Source organism: Papilio machaon, chromosome 21 (assembly GCF_912999745.1).
Source record: "Papilio machaon chromosome 21, ilPapMach1.1, whole genome shotgun sequence".
NCBI classification, from domain to species: Eukaryota; Metazoa; Arthropoda; class Insecta; order Lepidoptera; family Papilionidae; genus Papilio; species Papilio machaon.
This window is the reverse complement of record NC_060006.1, coordinates 4,266,766-4,290,158: the sequence shown is the minus strand read 5'-3', so window position 1 is coordinate 4,290,158 and position 23,393 is coordinate 4,266,766. Positions and strand designations below refer to the sequence as shown.

The following is a 23,393-nucleotide window of genomic DNA, read 5'->3' as shown; positions in this document are numbered from 1 at the left end:
TAAAATACTGAAGACTCAATGAAGAATTGCATTAAGATTAAGAGTGAAGAATTTTATAGAGGTTTAGTTTTTAGAAGATTAATATTTATTATCCAGCAGCAGGCTACATGCTACTACAGTCATAAATTAAACGTTTTGAGAATAATTGGGAACCCCAAAACTTTCAAATGTTTGGCACGTAAGTTAATTATCGTGATAAATAAAAAAGCATTTTGAAATGCCCTAAAACATTTAATTTAATTTAATTTTAGTTAACCGTTTTCTCAACTAGAACGCATCAATAACTGTTGACGTAATATCCGTTGCATCATAAAGTGAAGCATGCGCCTTGTCATTTTCAGTCATTGGTTGATTAAAGATTTTAAAATTATAATATTCGGGTAATCGGGGCATTGCTCAAGTGTTGTATTGTGATAAGAACCTTATACTATTGTAGTGAAAAACCTAATGTGCATTTAAGTGAAAAAATATATAGATCAATATGCTTATCAAAGAATAGTAAGTACAGGTTATTTTATGTCCTATTCAGAATAAGAATCGATTTTTTCGTCGTCACCAAAATTTTCCTTTAGTACAGGTTCTGACTTTGCTTTGTAGTAATTTGTGACTTAAAACATAGTTTTTTCTTATGAATTATAATAATTTAATTTTAAACCTGTAAATGTTGATAGATCTGACAATGACAGTAGTTTAGGTCAAGGGAGATAATAGCAGATGCTAAGAACTTTGTTACAGCTTTAAATCTCACAAGTATTATATTCAATATTAAAATTAAATTATTTCTTTTACAGTCGAGTAACACTTCCTTTAACAGTTGAAGAGGTGAGTTTTTGTTACATTTTCTTAATATTAAAAATATGAAATCTGACCTATATAAATACTTAAACGTTAAATTTTCCCCAATTTTTTTTTTAAATCTTTTGTACCAAAATGAGATTATAGTAATTTTCATGTGAGAAAGTTCATATATAAAGTTGTTAAATGTTTAACTTCAATTTTATAAATGAATATTAGCAAAATAAGTCTTCACATTACAAAAGATTAAAGTTTTGTGTTGTGGGAACTCATGCCGTAACAATTTTGTTATCTTACATTTGCTAAAATTTATCTACCTGTTATTAATGAGTTACGTACATACATATCTTATCTTTTAACTTGAAATTGAACTAGAAATTATTTTAACATGTACACAGAACTATGTTAAAAAAAATTAATTTAAATCAACTTAAAAATATTTATGATAACCTATTAATCTGTCTTTCCATAGATGACCTTTACAAAATATGTCAAAAAGTGTGTTTTTGGTATTTCTAAATGCTAAGGACCACTACTTTTAAAACTTTTTAGTTCAATTAGATTAAAAAATAAGTTTATTGATAATAATTATATTCATATTTATGATTCTTATTGAATTTGCTGTATACAATATTCTTTAAATCCAAGGGTCCTATGTAGGCTATTGTAAGCCGCAATTTTGTCTTTTCCCTCCCTGTTTTATGTTTTTTAAATTCACTTGTTAATACTTATTTCTGTTTAAACTTGAAAGTAATGTTAGAATGTAGAAAAACTGTAAATTTTGGTCGTCGTTTCCTGTATGTATGTTTCATTTTTGATGTGTTGTAATTAATCATAGCAATGTTTAAAGTTTTGTCTTGTAAAAATTGTATTTGAAACATATTATAGTTAACATAGGAGCTATGGAAATATAATATGGAAAGATAGTAGCTAAGTTACAAAAAATATAAAGCTTATGTAAGAATAAAGTTGGTCAGTATGTTGGAATTGTGTCATAGGTAAATATAGAACACCTTATTGTTCCATTTTTAAATAAGGAACTAACAATTGACCTACTTTTTATTGTTTAAATATTAAGGCAGCTTTTTTTTTCAAGTAGTCTTTAGATAATACGTAATTCTAATTCTAGCTTGTTACTACAACTTCATGTTAAAGTGACCTATAAAATATATATGGATTAATATGGATTATGTAAATACAGATAAATAATGAAGACATTGTGTATTTTGCCAACATGCGGAACATTTTTTCCGAAACTTATTATTCCGATAAAAGTTTGGATCGAGCTAAAGATCGACCATTGTTGGCGCCCTTGAGCCGTAAAGTCCGAGGTCCTTTAGATCATTGAGAAATATCACTTCACGAAAAATATATGCAAGTTACTTAAGAGCTTTATTTTTTCAGTATTAGTTACGTAGTTATTTAAAAAAATAGTATATAGTGGCTGACTGTAATTCTGACATTCTTGAGTAGAAAACGACTTAAATGATAGCTCAAACTACAAAATCCGTCTTAACTTTTGGCTAAAGGAGGCCATAAAAAACAGTGCTTATTTTAAAACATATTTATATTATGGACGAAATAATACGACAAAATATGACATTGAATGATTTGTTTTTATATGCTAATTTTCTTGTTATAAGCGCTAATTACCTTGATAAATTATTAAACAAAATTATTTATTGTTACCGAAATTATAAGGAAGATAACAAAGCTTTTTTTTGTTGTAATTCAATATGTTTCTCTACTTTATTCTTCCTCAAATTATGCGTAACACAAACTTTAAGAAAAAAAAAATTAAAACTAGTTCGAATGCAAATGTATAACTTTGGTTGGTATTGTATTCAATTCGTGCATTGCAATTGATATGAATAGTGCAGTTTATGACCGGAAAAATTACATGTTGCTAGTTTTAACGTTTTCATTTTTTACTCTACCAAGTTACAAGATTATTTTAAAATATTCTTTGTGATAAAATCGCATGTAATATTAATCGTGTACTGGATTTATTTTAATTGTATATTATTTTTCACGTCTATTTTTTTTGGGTTTCCACTACCCTAATACTTGTATAAAAACATATCTCTTTGGTGGAGTTTTCGTAAGTGTTTCGGGATTGGAAATTTGCGATTTGTCTCTAAACTCATGAACTGAATTTAACACTTGTACAAAGATTCCTAGATAGGAGCGAATATCATCACATCATATAATAATATTTTTCCTACAAAGTAAACTAATTCATGCTAATAATAATAATTGATAGAATTAAAATCATAATATGGAGAACAGAACAAAAACATTTACTATTTATGCTCCGTTAATATTTTCCATTAAAGTAGTCATTGTTAATTTGTTATATGGAAAACTAGTGATCGCACGCGACTTCATCATCGCAGAATTAAAAAAAAATCGCCATCAGTTACCTTCCCATCCAAGACCCGTCCTGAGCCTTGCGGACAGACAGACAGACAAAAATATTAATAATTGGTTTTTCGTTAAAATCATCATGTGTACGGAATATGTTGTTTTCTTCCTATATTGCATACAGACACTCCAATATTTTTCATATGTATAGAGTATAAATGATCCTGTAAATATCCTGTTAATTGATACTATTTTTAATGTTGAAATCTGTTTATTATTTTCATTTACTAATTGTCTTCATAAAACTCAATATTCCGCTTCGATTGTGATAAAACCGAAACATATACGGTCTTTAATGATTTTTATTAACACGTTCCATGCCGCTACGATATTATGTCGGTGGTCATGAACGTTAACATTTTATTGACAAGACGAATTATGTAACGATTAATGCTGTAATCTAATGTTTCTTTTTGCGTATTAAGTTTTATATAGATCGATAACTTTGAGCCTACTTAGTGTCCGTATTATGAAAGTGGCCCTTAAAATTTTCTAATTCTAAACAGCTTACTTTTGGTCTAATTCAGTGTTTCCCAACCTTTTTGGATCCATGTCCCATTTTTCAGGATGAACATGACTATTGCCCCCTTATAAATTTTGTTTAGAAATAAATATCTCTCGAGGCCTAAATTTATAATGTTAGAGAAATAATTAAATACTACTTTTGGCTGACTAGATCAATTTCATATAAAATTTTTAAACACGAAAACACATATAAATAGTTTAAATGCAACGGATTTTTGTCTCTAAAACGTTTTTATGTACTTTTTAGTACTTTAAATTTCCGAATTGCCCCCCTCTAAATCCAAATGTCCACCAGGTGGGGCGTACGCTCACCTTGGGAAACACTGGTCTAATTGGTCAACTTATACGGATAATAGATAACTCATATTGTATAGTTTTTTTCCTATTGTTTGAATTTGAATTGTAAAATCTTCATTATTTAAATATTATAAACACGTCTACTGAGGTCAGACTAAATGAAATTAAAAAAAGAAGGTCTATTAAATTATGAACCAGTTATTGTTAATGATTAGCATTTTTTGACATTTAATTAAATATTTTTTTATGACTGTAATGTAATTCACAACAGGAGCACATTTTTTTTGTTTTAATAATATAATCTGTGATAATTATTTTATCAATTGTATAACTGGCGCTTCAATTAAATAAATGCTTTATTATTACATTTAAAATCCAGTGTTAAAATATATCTAGGACCTAGACGATAAAAAGCAAGTTGGAAGTTTGAAGTTTCCAGATCGATTTTAAATGTAAATGTCAATTCCTACATCGAACTACCTCAATTTGTATTAAGCGGTTTCAATTAGTTATATATTTCGACCCATGTGATGTAAAGAGTTACATCTTTAATGATATCGTAAGATATGTAACTCATTTCATCGCGTTCGTTTATTTAATATTAATACTTACGATTTTTTCCCTTGACAGTACCAAGTGGCACAATTATACTGCGTGGCGGAGGTGTCCAAAAATGAAACAGGCGGCGGCGAAGGTATCGAGGTTATTAAAAATGAACCCTTCAAAGACTACCCTTTGCTCGGTAAGTTTCATTGCTTAACTTGCATCACTAACCGGAGATTTCCGACCAAAATCTCTGTATAAAACAATATCGTCATCCCTGTTTTAAACAGGCATTTTGGGTTCAGAAACCCAGGGTTAGCTAGATATGTAGTTTTTGCGATATATCTTAAGCCTGGAATAGGCTTCTTGTAAATTTCAAGGTCAAGTAATCAAAAATTATGGAACGGTACTATTCTATATTAATTTTTGCTCTCAACTTCGTCGACGCAGAAATAAAAAAAAGGTGAAAAATGTGTTTCCGGGATTATACTTCTTCTACAGTACATCTATAACAAATTTCTTAGAGATTCTTTCCTCCGTTCGGGAGATACCTAGTAAAAACATCCATCGATCCAAACATTCGCATTCATAATATTTGTAAGATGAAGTAAAGTTGGATTGATTTGTAATTGCTTTATAACATAGTTAACAAGTTGAAAGAAAGTGATTACGTGAATTTTCTCAAGTTTCCAAGTTGTGTCGTCTGTCCTTGACAACGCTCGATCTCTCGACCTTAGTTCACGGCCTTGACACTTCGATTCTGTCACGGCTTACGGAACGCTGAACGTATTAGTTATTCCAATCTAAAACTAATGAAGTTTTTTGATAGATTTTTTGGATTTTTTTTTCACTACGCAATAGACATTTCCGTTATACAATTTAGATTTATTATTTTTCAGGCTACCAATTTCACAGTTATTATTTACTAGCTGTCAGTACCAAAAAAAACTAAATAAGTAGATATGTGTTCTTTCAAACTATGTTCTACATTTGTGTCAAATGTTATCGAGATCCGTTGATCCGTTTTGGAGATACCTTCTAACAAATATCCATCTATCTAAACTTTATAATATTAGTAAGGTTAAAAAATATTTTTTATCAAAATCGGACCACCAGGGGCGGAGATTCGCGGTAACACACATAAAAAAAAAATTCAGTCGAATTGATAACCTCCTTCTTTTTGAAGTCGGCTAAAAAATGGAACATGCTACTTTTTGGGTCGTAATTTTTTGCAATGTCCCATTTGGTGTAGGCAAAATTTTGTCAAAAACAATATGTATAATGTAAAACAGCATACAATTTGTACGATTGACTCACTATAATTGTTACTGTTCGCCATAGCCAGCCTTGTTAATGTGTATAATATGACGTCATATACTCGTTTACTCAGATGTGTGATTGTTTACGTAACTGCTCCATCGACATAATCACCGAGTTCTCACTATAAGAATTTTTATGTCTGATTATATTGTCTTAGTAATAATTTAAACGTACGAATTTAATACAAAAAAGCGACTATAGTCGAAATACCTAGTGAAAAGAAGTTACTTTTTTGTTATGTCTCAGAAACAAACACTTGTTCTAATTGGTTCGTGTCCCCATACATATTTCAGTTAACAACCATGAGCTTTATTATGCTCTATACGTTGTTTCAGTGTAAAGATGCATCCTCACTAGAGTGGACGAGAAAAATATAGGTGTTAGCTTATTCAATAGTTCAGCTACTTCGCTAGTTTTAGCCTTCCTAGTAAATAATATATTGTACAAATTATGTCTCGCTTCCTTTGGTCATTGCTAAAGTTAGGTAGAATAATATATTTAATGTATCTACTATCTTAAAACGTTTGGAAGAAAATGCAAGATTTGTTCATTACAGTTGATTCGAGTTGCTGTCCCTAAGCTATTTTATTTTTATTTTTAAACGATTTACATATCGCCATTCGACGAAAAGAGTTACATCACTTATCAGATGTTAAGAGATGTATCTGTTTTCGACGGATGAGCCAAAATTTTCTTTGTCGATTTACTTTAGTGTGTATATACCTTAATTCATATTCAAAACCTGTGTTCCACTTCGGCAAACAACTCCAATTAGTAGAGCCCCGCTCTATCGTCGAAATCTGTGTTATTCTGCCTGAGTTGGTTCTGAATTATACGTACCTTTCTGGCCTTTCATGAGTGTTGTATTACGTAACTTATGTAATCTCAACAGTTAACTATAAACAGTAAAATTGAATTAAAAGGGTTCACGATTGTAAAGTAGAGGTTCACACAATGAAAGATCGTAGGTATGTTTTAATATAGACTCTGTTGGCATAACTATCCTAAGTGCCCTCATGGGTTTAGCTGCACGACTCACTACTCAGGGACGCCGTTGTGCCCCCAGGTACTACAAGAATAAAGTTAGTTTTAACAACCGAAAAAATACCTACCAGTCGAATGAGATTTTTTATTTGCATTTAACAGTAACTGCTATAATATAGCATTTATTTCCAGGTGGAAAATATTCATCGGGTCAGTATACTTATAAGATTTACCACCTAGCGTCGAAGGTGCCCGCTTTTATCAGGCTGCTGGCTCCCAAGGGGTCTCTCGAGGTGCACGAAGAGGCGTGGAACGCTTACCCTTACTGCCGGACTGTGCTCACTGTGAGTATTTATATACGAGCTATGTGATGAAAAAATGTTACATCTTTTATAACACATGTAACTCTTTTCGTCGTTTTGTATTTACAGGTTTAGTTAAGTATAACTTGACAAAACTTTTAGTAAAAAGTATTGTCAGTGTTCGGCTTTTATTTAATGTTCTCTTTAGTGTACGAGACATATACACTGAGGGTCTCCTTTAGTGTACAGTCATCTGTATAAATGTGTATACATCTATAAAACTTTAGAAACTTGTATACACCTTTGGTTGCGCGTATTCGTCATTAGCACGTATTCCTGGTCTGAAGAATAGGAGCTTATACGTGCGTAGATATTTTTGAAACCGATGGCGTATACAAGTTTCTGAAGGCTTTTATATGTATATATTATGTAGCTGCCTGTACAATTAAGAACTCTGTGTGTTATTTAGAATTTATACTTTAGTAAGAGATATATAAATTAGTACTAGGATGGCAACAGAAGAGATCTTCATAACTAAAATGAGTCATCAAAGTTTATACAACGCCGGTTAACAATAAGGGCCTCAACAGCCGCCCTTGACGTGCTGCATTGTTCACATATTTTTTTATCTAGTCTAACGAAATGGTATTTTAAGACCGTGTTGACGTAGCAATTTTAAATTGTTATTCACAATGATACTTCGTCAATGTCTGGTATTATTTTTAAGATGTCTCAATTACATAATTTCAATGCCGTCAAGAAGCGAAACTAAAAATAGTTGATTATTGAAAATGCTATTACTTAAGTTACAAGTATCATGTGACATGTGCGATGATTATTGTGTAATAGTTTGTTGATCTTCTCAATTCCACTTTTTTATTACTAAAGTCTTAAAATTCAATCACAAATTAGTAAATAGAAAAAGGACTAGTATATTATGTTACATCTTTATGAAACAGCTGTATTTTAATTGCCCGCAACTTCGTCCGCGCGGAATTAAAAAAACCTGATAGGTAGCCTATATGTTCTTCCACACTATGTTATACATCTGTGCCAAATTTTATCAAAATCCGTTGATCCGTTCTGGAGATACCTTCAAACAAACATCCATCCATTCATCTAAACATTCCCATTTATAATATTAGTAAGATATACCATATTTATGTAGGAAAACGTTTCATTTAGTACTTAAGCTTTGTGTTATAATATGCTAAAAACGAGCCATCGGACGAAAAGAGTTACATCTCTTATGAAAATTAAGATATAACTCTTTTCCTCGTATTGAAATATAATCTGAAAGTTACTTTTGTCCGCAGAATCCCGGCTACATGAAAGAAAACTTCGTTATTTGCATAGAGTCCCTACATTTACCTGACGGTGGTGATCAGAACAATGTAAGTATATCTATGTTGTTGTATGACTTTATTTTGTACATAGCGTCACCATACATTTCCTCAGCGAAGACCTTAAAAAAAAGTAGCCTACAATATACCCGGGTGCATCACCAACCTTTCTGCCAGTCTTCTACTACATTGGGAGAAACGCGGCCTAGCGGACAAACTTACAAATTACAAAAAATTTTTAGAATTAGTTTTTCCCTCTAAATTAGAGATTCCCAATTTTTTTTTCGTAAACCTATTCCAAAAATTTACTATTGTAGTTTTAGTGACCATATTTTTGCTTAATTTATTCATCAGTTTATGAACTAAATTTCTCGCAATCGAACAACTCCGCCGAGTCTTCACGTCCCTGAGATTCACCTGGATAACTTTGTGTAAAAACATGGAATAAATCAATACATGGGCGTCGCCAACGGATGATTTAGGCTAGGTCTATTGCGGGGGGCGGGAGAGTAGCTACCATTAATACGGTCTTATTTGAAGTAGTTTTTATATCTGTTTTGCTGATCCTCCCCAGTATCTGTAATTTTGTAATAATTATAAATTTCTTGATCGACTTTATTCAGATAATATAAAGTAGAATATAATCTCTAAAATAATACCATTCAGAGTTACGTAAATCAAAATTATTTTCTACATTTGAAACAATAAAAACATTTGTTAAAGACAAAACATGTGCAATTAAAAATAATTGTGTATTTTTTTATTACACGATATTGTATCTTTTCTTTGTATATTTGCCACGTATTATCGTTTCAGTAATAAATTTTGCGATTGTTGACTCACCGTAGATAGGTGTATCTAAGTACAAAATTAAATAGGTTTATCGGTACAAAATAACAGCGACTCCGTCCGACCTTGTCTTTGATCCTCAGATAACGGTGCTGATTATTTTAACCAGCGTGGAAGTTTCAATACGTGTTTTTTTTCTATACAATCGCTATTCTTGATGAGTGTCAGTGGCTTAGGGGTTAAACACTTGACTTATAATCTGCAGATACTAGATTCGAATTCCGCCATGTACCAATGTGTTATACGATTTTCGATTCATATATGTACATTTATTCTACGTTCTTACGATGAAAGAAGACGTCGTGGTGTAAACTGCACATATCTAAGAAGAAATCCAAAGACATCTTTGACACATGTCTACCTACCCGCAATGGGCTTGCGTGGACATATTATCATTCCTATGGATTTGGTACTTTTCAATTTAACTAAAAACATAATCTTTTAAAGGATATAATATCTTAACCGCATTATTTCCAACCAACAATTACGTAAGTATGCGCTGACGAAACGAAAACAGAATACACACACACACAAAAAAACTCACGCCTATAACCTAGAGGGGTAGGCAGAGATCAAGGACCTGCATTTAGTGTGGCCATATGAACCTCCGCAATGCACTTTTCGCCATTTCGCGAGACGGAACGTGACGTGTGGCGAGCCGCGTCGCCGTCTTTTTCTCCCGGGAAGTCACACATATGTGCGAGTTGTATCAAGATGTTTTCCTTCACCGTAAGATGACGAAAACAGAATCTTGTTGTAAAAACAAACTTTGAATGATAAGTAACTAGTTTTATCTGAATAGTTTACGAGTGCAAACTCGTGGACTATGAAAATCAACTGTTTTCAATTCTGCTCATTTGGCTTTCAATATAAATTTTTATTCACTCTAAATGCTTGAATTATGTTATGTCTTAGTATTAAAAAGTCGACGCAATTGGGATTGCTACATTTAATATGCAATCAAGGCGCTTGTAATAGCAAAATGTTCTACCCGGTGACAGTCGTTTGCTTAATTAATTTAAAAACTTCTTTTACACGAAATGTAAAAGTATAATGTTAGTTATTGTGGAATGAAATCGTCCTACTTTACGCAGATGTGGAAATTTAATTCAAACATGAAATAATAATAATCTAAATAATTGAGAATTTAAATATTAGTTTAAATATAATTTTCATGAAAAATATATAAATTAGTATGCGGCCATATTTACTTATTTCCGTGATGTCCTACAGCCAAAACGAATGGACTAATTATAAGATTAGAGTTACATATGATTCGTATTTTACTTCGAAGTGTCGTACCCAGAGTTATAATGATTACTTACGTCCTAAGTATATATTTCTCATCATAATATACAGTCAAAATCTGTTATAACGACATCGAAGGGACTACTCATATTGAGTCGTAAAAACCGATAGTTGTAACAACCGGTGACAGGTATTAATAGGAAAGATATGTAATAACATTCAGCCAGGACCTTTGATTTTGGTCAATTTAACCGGTATGTTGTTCTAAACGATGTCGCTATAAACGGTTTTGACTGTATGTACTTACGACGGTGACTACTACTCAGTGACCAAACAACGGTAGACAGAGTCGATATAGTGACAAGTACCTAATACCTATATAGTAGACGACTATATTTCGTAGTGTGACATTGATGGTATGACTTGTATTATAGTAGCGTAAGTGCTATGTCGCGTTAACGTAATTATTTTCAATTACGCAATAAGAACTCTTTAACTGATGTTATTAGTTAAGTGTCAAGTTACTTTACTTAGTTCACAGTCATGATATAAAATTGCTTGTTTATGTGAAGTTGGTAACAATTTTTTTTCTTACTGTTTGAAACCTTGAAAAGGCCAGTATCAACGTATTTATTGCACTCAAACGGAACTTCTTTTGTTAAACAATTGCTAAATGTAACGGCCCTTTTCAAGGCTATTGTATCTTATAGTTTTCTTTTCGGCGATACAAAAAAAAACAAGTACTATTAAAATATCATAAGGATAAAAAAGTCATTGTCCAGATAAAAATGGACATCGCATCATCGACAAGAACCGAATTTTGGTTTCAAAGAAATGTAATACAATAGGTAATTATAATTTGTTTTTTATACATTCGTATAGAAAATATATCATCATCAGCTCACTATTCGTCCCCACTGAGCGGCTCGGAATCTACACCAAGTTAGGGGTGACTAGGCCATAGTCAACCACGCCAAGTGTGGGTTGGTTGACTTCACACATATCATTGAATTTCTTCTCATATGTGCAGGTTAACTTAACAATATAACTTCACCGTAAGAACGTCGGATAAATGTACATATGTAAATAGGAAATCGAAAAAAAATATTATTACATGGCGGGATTCAAACCCAAGACCTGCAGATTGCAAGTCAAGTGCCCTGAGCCACCGACGCTCTAGAAAGACGCTTAGGAAAATATATGATCGTCAGCAAATATTGCCTTTCTAACGAGATAAACTTTGAACATTCCTGTAATAAATCTATCCCGAGGTCAAACTTCGTGTTACAAGGTTTTCTGTTAGTCTAAATCTTCGCTTCTAACGTTAAAAAATAGAAATAATCGTGGTTATAAGTAACATAAATTATATAAAAAGTAAACAATAATACTTGTACATCGTTTCGGAAAAAAAAGTTGAGATTTAATCCGCGAATTCAGAGTTGCAGTGTGTTTTATTATTTGAGTGGTATAAAAGTTTATTTTTGTCGTATTTAACAAAAGATAAACTGTAACTGTCTTTTATGTTTTTCCACAAAACTCCGACGAGGCACTTTCTAGAATGTTTTTGTGTCGGAGGCACCGTTATTTAGATCAACAATTGTAACAGTTTAACGTTGACCTATTAGATTTTTTGTAGTAGTATTAACTGTAGATTGCGAAATAAAATAAACAAAATTTGTTCCATTTTCCATTCCGTTCATCAGATTCCATACCATTCTGTGCGGTGTGGTTCACTCATTTTTGTGTAATTTTTCCCTTTAGGAATACAAACTTTTCATTAAAAAACGAATAAAAAAGACTCGATTGACCTTGATTTAGGGCTTACATTGAACAACTGTTTTTAATGCAAGAATTCCCTCTTTGATCATGAGAATCGCCAGTTTCCATCCGATACAAATTAAAAGGTTAATATCAAGTTCAAATGGCTCAATCACCCATCCAGTCCACCCCAAACATCATTGTTGGCAATTTGCTTTTACTCAATTACATCTTTTAATATGGACTCAAATTATAACACAGTTATATGACTTTACACTTAACATACAACTGGATTATATGGCTTCCATAATAAACTAGTTAAAAGGTTTTCTCAATTTCAAGATATTTCTTAGACCAAACCTAAGTATGTTTTATGTCGTGTTTGTATTCTTTACAACGTGCAGAGTCATAACAGACATTTCCATTATTATGTTGGACTTTGAGAACTAAGAAATGAAGCGATAGGAAATCTATTATTTCTAATGTATCTCTTATTATTATTAGGTGCACGAACTCTCAGCTGAGAAGTTAAAGAGTCGCGAGGTTGTACACATTGATATCGCAAACGATCCGCTGCCGTCTGCCGACTACAAGCCTGAAACCGACCCGACAAAGTTTAAGTCGTCGAAGACCGGCCGCGGACCACTCGTCGGGCCCAACTGGAAGACTGATATCAAACCAGTCATGACTTGCTATAAGCTTGTCACTGCCGAGTTCAAGTGGTTCGGTCTCCAGGTGAGTTAGCAACGGTTATTCTCGGCCTCACATCCGGTGGTCGAAATTATTCTGAAATTAATTATTCTCTTATTTTTTCCAGAGCAAAGTTGAAAATGTGATCCAAAAGTCGGAGCGACGGCTTTTCACCATCTTCCATAGGTATGTCTAATTTATCATGCATTTGATGTAATTTAGTACAATAGAGCCACGGTGGCTCAAGGGTTAAGCTCTTGACTTGTAATCTGCAGGTCTTGGGGTTGAATCCCGCCATGTACCAATGTTTTTCGACTTTCTATTTACATATTATGTACATTTATCCAACGATCTTACGGTGAAGTGATGCAACCTGCAAATATCTAGAAAGACATTCAAAAATATGTGTGAAGTCAAACAAATATCCATCTAAACATTCGCATTTATATTATTAGTAAGATTATACAAAAGTTATACATACATTTCCAATGATAACAGTAAATGTATGTATTATCGTATAATATAATATGTGCCATTAAAGTATTGCAAAGATTAAAAATTGTTTATCGTAATCTATAGATAGTGTTATGTTACGAGCGTTATATTATTATGAATATGCTATATTTTACAGTTTTCTTGAAATTGGTAATTTTAAAAACCACGCAATTACATATATCGACAGTTTAAAAAAAAATAATATCATCATCATTAGCTTACTATACCACCACTGAGGGCCTCGGAATCTATCCTAAGTTAGGGGTGACTTTGGGTGAAGTTAGGGGTCACCTCGATAATGTTATAAAATTGAACGAATAATTTTTAATTTTGCACACCATGCATAACTAACATTGCGTAACGTACTAATATTATAAACTAGCTTTTACCCGCGACTCCGTCCGCGTGGAATAAAAAATAGAAAACGGGGTAAAAATTATCTTATGTCCTTTTCCTGGTTCTAAGCTACCTGCCCACCAATTTTCAGTCAAATCGATTCAGCCGTTCTTGAGTTATAAATAGTGTAACTAACACGACTTTCTTTTATATATATATATATATAGATGAAAATAGATGGATGGATGTTTGAAGCTATCTCCAGAATGGATCAACGGATCTTGATGAAATTTGACACAGATGTAGAACATAGTCTGAAAGAACACATAGGCTACTTATTAAGTTTTTATTTTTAATTCCGCGCATACTTAAATTATGAACAGTGAAACCAATACTCATTTGTATATATGAATATTTCACAGTAGTTAGAAACACATTGATTTATTCTTCACGCTCGCTTGTACGGAATTTACTACAACGATAAGAAGATAAATTCTTACAAATATAGCGATAGGTTTGAGTTTCTGGTGGTACGTATCAATTTAATTGCGATTTACAGACAAGTATTCTGCTCTATGGACGACTGGTACGGTATGACGATGGCGGACATCCGCGCAATTGAAGAACGTACTAAAGAGGAGTTGGAGAAGTTGCGGCGCGAGGGCGAAGTGCGCGGAATGCGCGCCGACAACGAGTAGAGCCACGTGCCAGAGCGGAGCTGACCAGCTGACGTAAGACACGACCACCTACACTAACACTATTCTCACTGCGCAATGCATACATTCATTGTAGGTTGAAAGTGACCGACAAAAAGAGAATTTTAGTTCCAGAATGTTCGAGTGTGTAACTCAGTGATTCTCAACCTTTTTTTTTGTTGCGGCACATTTTTAACGATTTAAAAATTTGGCGGCACACAAAGAAAAAGATAAAAATTATTTACTTACTACAACACACTGCATAAATAGTTTATCAACTGTATACAATTAATTGTATCTATATGACATTTCTAGACGCTAATTTTTTTTTTCAACTATTTTTCTGTCATTGTTCTTTTATGCGAAGAAATACAAACACAGTGTGCGTGTGCAGCAAGTCAGCGAAAGTCAAAATTTGGCGGCACACAAAAATGCCGCGGCGCAGTGGTTGAGAATCACTGGTGTAACTACTAAAAAGTTGTTTGAATATTTTCCAACAAGAAATTTTATTAATATAACCTTTTATCTGACTTAAATTTTATAAAAAGTTTCCTATATCCACTATTATTTCAATCTCTGATTACATATTTTTGTTCTAAATAAATATTTAAAATGTCACCGTTATTTATGTAAAGAAATATGATCGTCTGTGAGAATAAATGATGTTTGTGTGATATGTGGACGTTGCGTCTAGCTCCCGCAATGCCCGAGCCTCGACTTGTGAGATTGCATATACGACTTGTCAAAGTCCTGCTCATTTAAATAATAATATACGAAATAAAATCGTCTTATTAGTGCCCTATCAATATATTTTAGAATCCAACGTGTCGTTGCGCTTTATTAATAAATTTTTATATTTATTTTACATAGATTACGTAAAACTAGTTGACAGTTGTACTCTTTCTATTGATAGGTATAGTCTATGGAAATTATTGTATTTCAATTGATTTAAATTAATTTAAAATATAAACAATTTCCATGTTATTAAGATATTTATGCGATCTCAGTCGAAGCGGGGGCATAGTTTAACAATTAGAAAAATAATTTCATTCAAATATGAAAATACTATTTAAATATATAATGTCAATGTAGTCAGTGGTTACAGGTAGTGTTATGTCGTTACCTTTGAAATAATTAAACATTTAAAATAAAAAATAAAAAATTTGAATAAATTCTTACTATTTAGTAACGAGATTTGATTAAGTCGTATTTAGATGGGATTTTTCGCTGTTTGATTGGGAAATAAAAAATGTTATAAATAAGTTGAATAACTCTCAAGATGGCATTAATTGGGCTGTTGTATATTATAAATTATCATAGATATAAAATTATAGTATATTTCGTGTAGTATCGCTCCGTAAATTGCATAAACTGTTGGTGCAAAACGTTTTTTTTTATTTTCTTTGCGGCAACACTAAAAATCAATGTTGGCTGAATTAACTAATTTATTTCACTGGTGTTACAAGTTGAATAAAGAAAAAAAACTTTGAAATCTGTTGTCGGTTTAGGTGACATTCTGTGCTATTGATTGTTGCAAATTGTATTTTTATTTTTGTATTTCAAATTGCAACATCTCATTAAATAACTGCATGTTTTATTATATAAGTTTGTTGTTTTAACAAATCAGTATTTTTTTTTTTTGTAATATTTGTGTGACATTCCAGTTTCTTTACTGATGTAGATTTGTGAACTATTATTGTAAAGAGATGTAATCTATTTATTCGCTCTCTGTCGTATAAAATATTCCATGATGTGCATAATACGAAATGAATCTGAGATATTTATACAAAATTGTGAAACAATAATATTGTTGTATAAAAAAAAAAGCAATTCCATCTGATGTTGTCATATAAAATTATAGATTGTATTTTTTTAATGTTCCTTTTATGTTATTTTTTTTAAATGAATTAAACCGTGTCCGTGTAGACGCGTGTTTTTTTTTTTTAAACTTGAATCAGGTTTCACAGAGATTCAATAAAATAATCAAAGATATTTAGTTTTTTTTTTAATTAGTAGAATTTGTCGATGAAGGCGCTGATGCCAAGGATTTAATTCTTAATGCACTTTGTACAACGCGTGCACAATAACATAACACTTGCGTCAAATGCACCCGATCACCCAACACTATTACAGTTCTTTTCACAGCGATCTAGCTCATGTCGTCGTATGACGTCATGGGACTTGATCACATGTTATTGTGCACGAGTTGTATTCCTTCTGTATTTATAAAATTTAAACAGTGTGATTTTATTTCTTCGCCGTCTTACAGTGTAGTTTAGAAAATCCGCTTTTAGTGTTGCTTAGTGCTTTTTTTTTGTTTTTATATTTTTCTAAAGTTCTTATATAAATGTAAAGTACTTAATAATCTTAAAACTTTACATTGTACGTAGTAAAGATGTTTTCTAGTTATTTTAAATGGTTTTCTGTCTACAAATAAATCACTCGCTTATCTAGTTATAAAGTCCAAACACACAATAATAAAAATATTTTCATTATGACGGTGCAAGAATATGAATTGGGCTTATTAATAAATAATAATAATATAAAATATGATTGAAAGCTTCCCGCTTTGATATTGTTAAAAGCTTTTTCTTTTGTTGCGGTTACCAAATAAAATTAAGTACACTATAGACTTTTGTTTTTTTTTTCGTTTCCACGCGAACTTCACACACCTGCTTTACATTTTGCTATGTTCTGATATCTCCTTATATTTCAATTAGTCTTCGGTTTACTTTAAAATCGAGATATTCTAATGAATGTTGTTATGTGACCAGTTTTTTTTTTATTTTCAAATTCGAAATCCTAGTTTGGTAAACTAACCTCACTTCACTAGGATACATATTTTGGTACAACACCAACACCAAATTTTAACCTAAATGAAAAGAAAAATTATATATTTTGAATTCATTATGTAATTATAATTCAAATATTCTTCATTTAACTTATTTATATATATTATACTTTATAAAATTAAGTTTATGAAAAACAAAATAATAATAGTAAAAAAAATGCACCACCGGCTACGAAATATCACAAGCAATCAGTAATGGCTGCAGAAAAAGAAACCTTTATTTAGTATAATTATTATTAAGAAGACGAAAAGAAATAGTTCTCTCATAATAAAGGTAAACCGATAACTAATCCGAGATAAAAGGAAACAAATCCTATTTACCTATTCTATATTTATTTTTAAATACCTCTATGAAAACAGATTAACGCATTTAATAGTTAATTTTACACAATAGAAAGATGTTATCGTCAATTTCTAAATGTTTAGCTAAATGAAAAAAAAATTTCGCATCCATATGTAAGTATATAAAGTATTATATAAAATAAAGATTGTAGTAAAAAAAATGTACCGTCGACATTTTAAAGGCCAACAAAATAAATATAATTTAATCGTACAATTTGTCTTTGAATTTTTTTTTCCTATCTGGTCTTTTAACACATCACTGACTGATAATTCAAATCTAATATATAAAATTCTCGTGTCACGGGGTTCGAACTTGAACTCCTCCGAAACGGCTTGACCGATTCTAATGAAATTTTGTGAGCATATTCAGGTCTGAGAATCGGCCAACAACTATTTTTCATGCCCCTATTAAGTTTTTTTTAACTGCGCGCGAACGGAGTCGTGGGCGACAGCTAGTTAATATATAAAAATCATAGTAGCATTGTGAGTGTTAGAAATTATAACATTTCATCGCTATAAAATCCATCACCAAGAATCCTTGGAATAGATGCAGTTTTTTAGAAATGGTGAGTTATGTAAAAAGGAATTGAATTCTATAATGTATTTACACTTAAACTTGACAATTGTTTGATAAATACTCTCATTGTGCTTGGATTAATGTGTTTAAAAATAAAAGGCAAGTACAATAAAAAAAAGAATTTATTATCTTAATAAATAAATAAGTTAAAGGACGATCACAATATAACATAGCAAAGTTGATTGCAGTACGGATTACTCTGAAGATGTCACAAACATTATATTTAAAAAAAATATTCAGATATTCATTTATATTTTTTTTATTGTGTATTGTCGAATTTAATGGCAAATAAGAAATTATATTTTACACATGTCACTGGCTGATAATGTTATTTTTTGTCTATGGATTTATTTTGGTAAGTTTTAGTGTTTAAATTAATAATACAAATATGTCTGTTCTCAATAAGTCTGTAATTACAGATTATAAATAGTAAATTTGTTTATTATAATTAGTAATTTTCATTAACTTCGACTATAAGTAACTCAAGACACTGGTAATAACCAACATAGCTGTAATATTTTAAAGAACGAGATATTTCAGAACCAATATGAATCTATTGTCTCTATTTGACTCTCTTTGCTTACATATTCTTTGTTTATTTCAAACTGACGTAACCGATATCCAATGCCTAAATACATTAAAAATAAAAACTTGAGAGGTGTGTTGGGACACCCGGATGGAACGAAGTTCCTTTCGATTAATTAGTGAAGGAACCAATGTTTATTCTATGAATAAAAAACTTAAGTCTTCACAAGAAGTTCATTTTATTTCTATGAATTTTCGTTATATGAGCCGCTTATTTTGAAAGTGGCCTAACTCCATTTAAATCCAAATCGAGATATTGAATGTTTTGCGTTTTAATGAATTTAAAAATATACGTATAAGATACTAAGGAGTCATACTGCTTAAGCGTATCTAAGGATGTTAAATTTAAAGTTCGTTAGTGTTAAAATAGTGGCAATTATTAAATAAATAACGTGCGTTTTCTTATCAAGAATGGAGTTGGGCCACTTTCAAAATTAACAGCCAGATTCATTATAAAATTTGAAGGTGCCCAAGTCCATTCAACATAATTTAAGATGTGTCAAATTGAAAAAAAAAGAATACGGAATTTGTTTTGCATATGTTGAAAACACTTCGGAAACATAATTTATGCGACTCAAAACATTTTTTAATAACAGAACAGAAAATTACAAACATAAATTTATTACAAAACAATTTACTAGACTACCCCGACGTGGTAATAAATTCAGAACTTTAAAGTTTTCATTTTCATTCATGGATGTCTTATAAAAAAATTTATATGGTTCATTTCTGACAAAACGCATTCAACATATTCTTAACCAGTTTACTGATTCTCCATCAGAATTTTTTACTCTTTTAAAAATTGCGTCTTCTAATAAATTTGTCGATACAAAATCTTCCTGTCTCATTTCATTTAGAATAAAATTATTACTCTTCCGACTTTTTCATAATCTTGTAATAATCTTGGGGAACATACAGTAAATTATTTTTTTTAATGCCATTTCTACCACGGCAAAATCTCTAACATTTGGTAAAAACGAATGTCCTGGTATTAAAAATTTATGATCTATAATTTCTACATTATTATTTGGATAATTGAAAATTGAAATTGAAAAATTGTCCAAGCTTTGGAGCTTGGACAATTTTCAACCACATTAAAGCTACTTTAATGTTTCTATTTTGCCCGGTGCACATGTCACTGTAAGCTATGATGGGTTTTTCACTTCTTAATTTTTTAATATGTTTTAAGATACATGAAACAATAACTTGATGTAACTATAAATGGAGTTGGGCCACTTTCAAACTACACGGCTCAGTTGTTCAATTTATTCGGAAAACTTATGTGTAAAAAATGTATCGTATTTTCTATGAATATAAGCAATCTGAAGTGCTTCACTGATAAATAACATGAAGTTGTACATGTAACAATGGTAACCGGCAAAAAATTTAAAAACGGAGTTAGGTCACTTTCAAAATAAACGGCTCATATATTGTCACGTCGTTGCCATGGTGAAGTAGCGCTCATTCGTCGTTAACATACTTACTATAGCAAAAAGTGTCGTGACAACTTTTCGTAAGAATTTTTTCCGTCTAGCCCCCTTTCACAACGCGCGATAAGGAACTTCGTTCCAAAAAAAAAATTCAAACCGAATTAATGACAACAATGTTTATACTCAAACATGTAGCGACTTCGAAAAACAAACTTAATTTTTATTAGCTCTAAATGTGATCTTGCTTTAAGAACAAACAAAGGAAACTAAGTTCAAAATTCTAGCTGACTACCATTGATATGTTACAACTAACCTAAAGGTACAGTCAAAGAATTAAATTTGCTTACCGCTATTTGTAAGTGTGCAAGAAAAAAACGTTCAAGTAGAACAAATGGATTTAAAACACAACATTCTTTTAAAGCAGTTTTGCATTTTGAGTACATGACGAAGGAAACAAGAGCGTTTTTCAAGCGCTGAAAAATTCCCTTGCAAAAGTGGGCTAAGAGTTTTAATTTAGCACATATCAAAGTCGCTGTGATAAGTTTTCCATCTATACTTGCATTGTATCAAAGGACATCTCACAATTGGGTAGTAAACAAAAAATCGTATACTGTACATAAACCAGAAAAACTCAAGCTTCGAAAATACAACACAAATAATATTTGAATACTAAAGATATATTGAAATTCAATCATCAACTTCAAGTTCCAGCTCAATATCAGCTAAGTTTATCTTCCTTAGTGTATTTATGACCATGTATCGAGAGAAAATAACATATAAATACCGGAACCACACCATTTGTGACCTGTGTTGCTTCATCGCACGCATCACTCGACGACTTTCCGTCCAACGGAGGAAATATCTGAAAATGGTAACATTGTAAAATTGTGATAACATGAGAAAAAACAAGTTTTTATGAAGACAATAATTGTTTCACATATGTTTGTAACAATGGAAATCAACAGTGAATCTTACTATTATTATAAATGCAAAAGTTTGGACAGATGGATGGATGTTTGAAGGTATCTCCGGAATGGGTCAAGAGATCTTGATAAAATTGAACACAGATGTAGAACATAGTCTGGACAAACACATAGACTAATAAAAACGTTTTTATAACGGGGACAGAGTCGCGGGAAAAACTAGTAATACTATAATATACATAATAATTCTATTACAAAACATTTCAAGTTCACTTCAGTATACATACCTTTTAGAAGACAGCACAAAACTTAGCGGTAGATCCAAAAAACCCATATACTTTCTCAAAATATTAACAGAATCCATTGTGTAGAAAGTGCACCCTGAAACAGTGACATAAGTACGATATTTTGAAATATGCACAAAAAATTAAATAATGTAACTTCAGACCCCACTTTAGATGGGTTGCTACATCTGATACTTGCAAATTATAACTCTAAATGTACTTACTCTTAGGCATATTCTTCTCAACAAACATATAAGCTACAGCATAAAACACTGCAGAATGATTTGGATGGGATGAAATACCACCTCTATCAAATGTGACTAGGGTATCAACTTCTAATGCTTCAACATGATGGTGTATAAGTTTAGCTATGACCTGCACGGGCCATTGAACTTTAGGGTCATCTTTCATTCTTGTATCATTAATAAGATAAATATTTCCTTCAGGAACTCCAAGTACTCTGCAAGCATTCCATAACTCTTCTTGTCTAATATTGCCCTTTCCCTCATAATTACCTAAAAATTATATAATAATAAGGGTAATTAGTTACCAGATGTTACACACATTCAATAAAATTTAAATGAATTGGATTAAAAACAAATTAGCATATGTTTGTTCAAGATGTAAGTTTCACATACCCTATAAGGTGAGTGACTTGTCAGTGTTTAGTTTAAAGGCTCTATAGAACATTGATATGTTTTATAATAACAAATGAAATAAGGCCAAGGTAAACAATGTTGGACAACATAAACTTATACTAACCGTTTGATAAACATAATATGTACACTTCAGCACCCTGTTCGCATAATCTGAATATTGTTGGCCCGAAAAACATACATTCGTCATCCGGGTGCGCTATTACTAGAAGAACCCGTTTGGCACCGAGTGCTCCACGAATCCGCGTAGGTAACTTTCTTGCATATCTTCGGTACACAACACAACAAACACAGAGGTAGCCCGCGATCCATAAGCTTATGTATAAAATAAAATTTCTCAAATATAGCAAAGTTTCAGCTATAAACTTAAGATAAAAATTGTACACTATTTCTACGTTAAAGGACGAGTCAATAAATGACATTTCTGACTAGAATGTAGATATATCTTTTTAGGCTGAAGTAAAGAAAATTGTTCGTCATCGGTTCAGTATTATCCTAATTGATTTTATAGTATTCATTTAATAAATTTGTTACATTATTAATATATTTATTGTACTATGCGACGATTATTGACAAGGCAAACGTCAAAATCAAAATTGTAGTGACAGGTGTTGTTGTTGTTTTTACTATTCGCTCACGAGAGCAGGCAAAGGAACTAAGCCATACAGCCTTGTCTTTTTTATTTTTGAATGTATTGGATTTTAAAATGTAAAGGCCGGAGCCAAGTCTTATTTTTCTTCTTTCCGTCTCTTCAAAGTCTATAAAAGCCGAGGCCAATTCTTATTTTCTTTAATTTTTCATATTTTAAAAACCATAAAGGCCAAAGCCAAGTCTTTTTTATATCATAATCTTTGTAAGTTCCAATCCATTTAGTTTTGTCAATCCGATATTTCCACGCAAAGGGATATCATATTTCATATTTCTTTTACAGTATTATGTATAAAAATGTAAAGTGCTAAATATGTCTTAGTATTTCTAAGAATATCTTGCAGGACACGCGGGACGCTTTCTGATTTTTCATAAACTTGTATAAGTTCTTCAATAAGTAGCAATCTTTCGATAGCGTACGATGGACAGTCAAATATTATATGTTCCGCAGTCTGATCTGACTCTGTATTGCAGAAGTTGCATGTTGCATTTG

At 31.5% G+C, this 23,393-nt stretch overlaps 2 protein-coding genes across 2 annotated transcripts; one reads left to right on the top strand and one right to left on the bottom strand.

Annotated features, from left to right (window-relative positions):
* The first annotated feature begins 319 nt into the window (after window positions 1-319).
* LOC106714526 (phosphatidylinositol transfer protein alpha isoform) lies at window positions 320-14,817 on the top strand. Its single transcript, XM_045683314.1, has 8 exons — window positions 320-498; window positions 792-822; window positions 4,672-4,783; window positions 7,081-7,232; window positions 8,507-8,584; window positions 12,893-13,123; window positions 13,206-13,264; window positions 14,469-14,817. Exons 1-8 carry the CDS (start codon window positions 482-484, stop codon window positions 14,605-14,607), a joined length of 819 nt encoding a protein of 272 aa, XP_045539270.1. The 5' UTR covers window positions 320-481; the 3' UTR covers window positions 14,608-14,817.
* Window positions 14,818-20,577: 5,760 nt separating this feature from the next.
* LOC106714524 (N-acetylglucosaminyl-phosphatidylinositol de-N-acetylase) lies at window positions 20,578-22,717 on the bottom strand. Its single transcript, XM_045683255.1, has 4 exons — window positions 22,359-22,717; window positions 21,821-22,111; window positions 21,600-21,693; window positions 20,578-21,251 (listed from the first exon to the last, which is right to left on the bottom strand). The coding sequence occupies exons 1-4, from the start codon at window positions 22,672-22,674 to the stop codon at window positions 21,077-21,079; spliced, it is 876 nt and encodes a 291-aa protein (XP_045539211.1). The 5' UTR covers window positions 22,675-22,717; the 3' UTR covers window positions 20,578-21,076.
* Window positions 22,718-23,393: the final 676 nt, after the last annotated feature.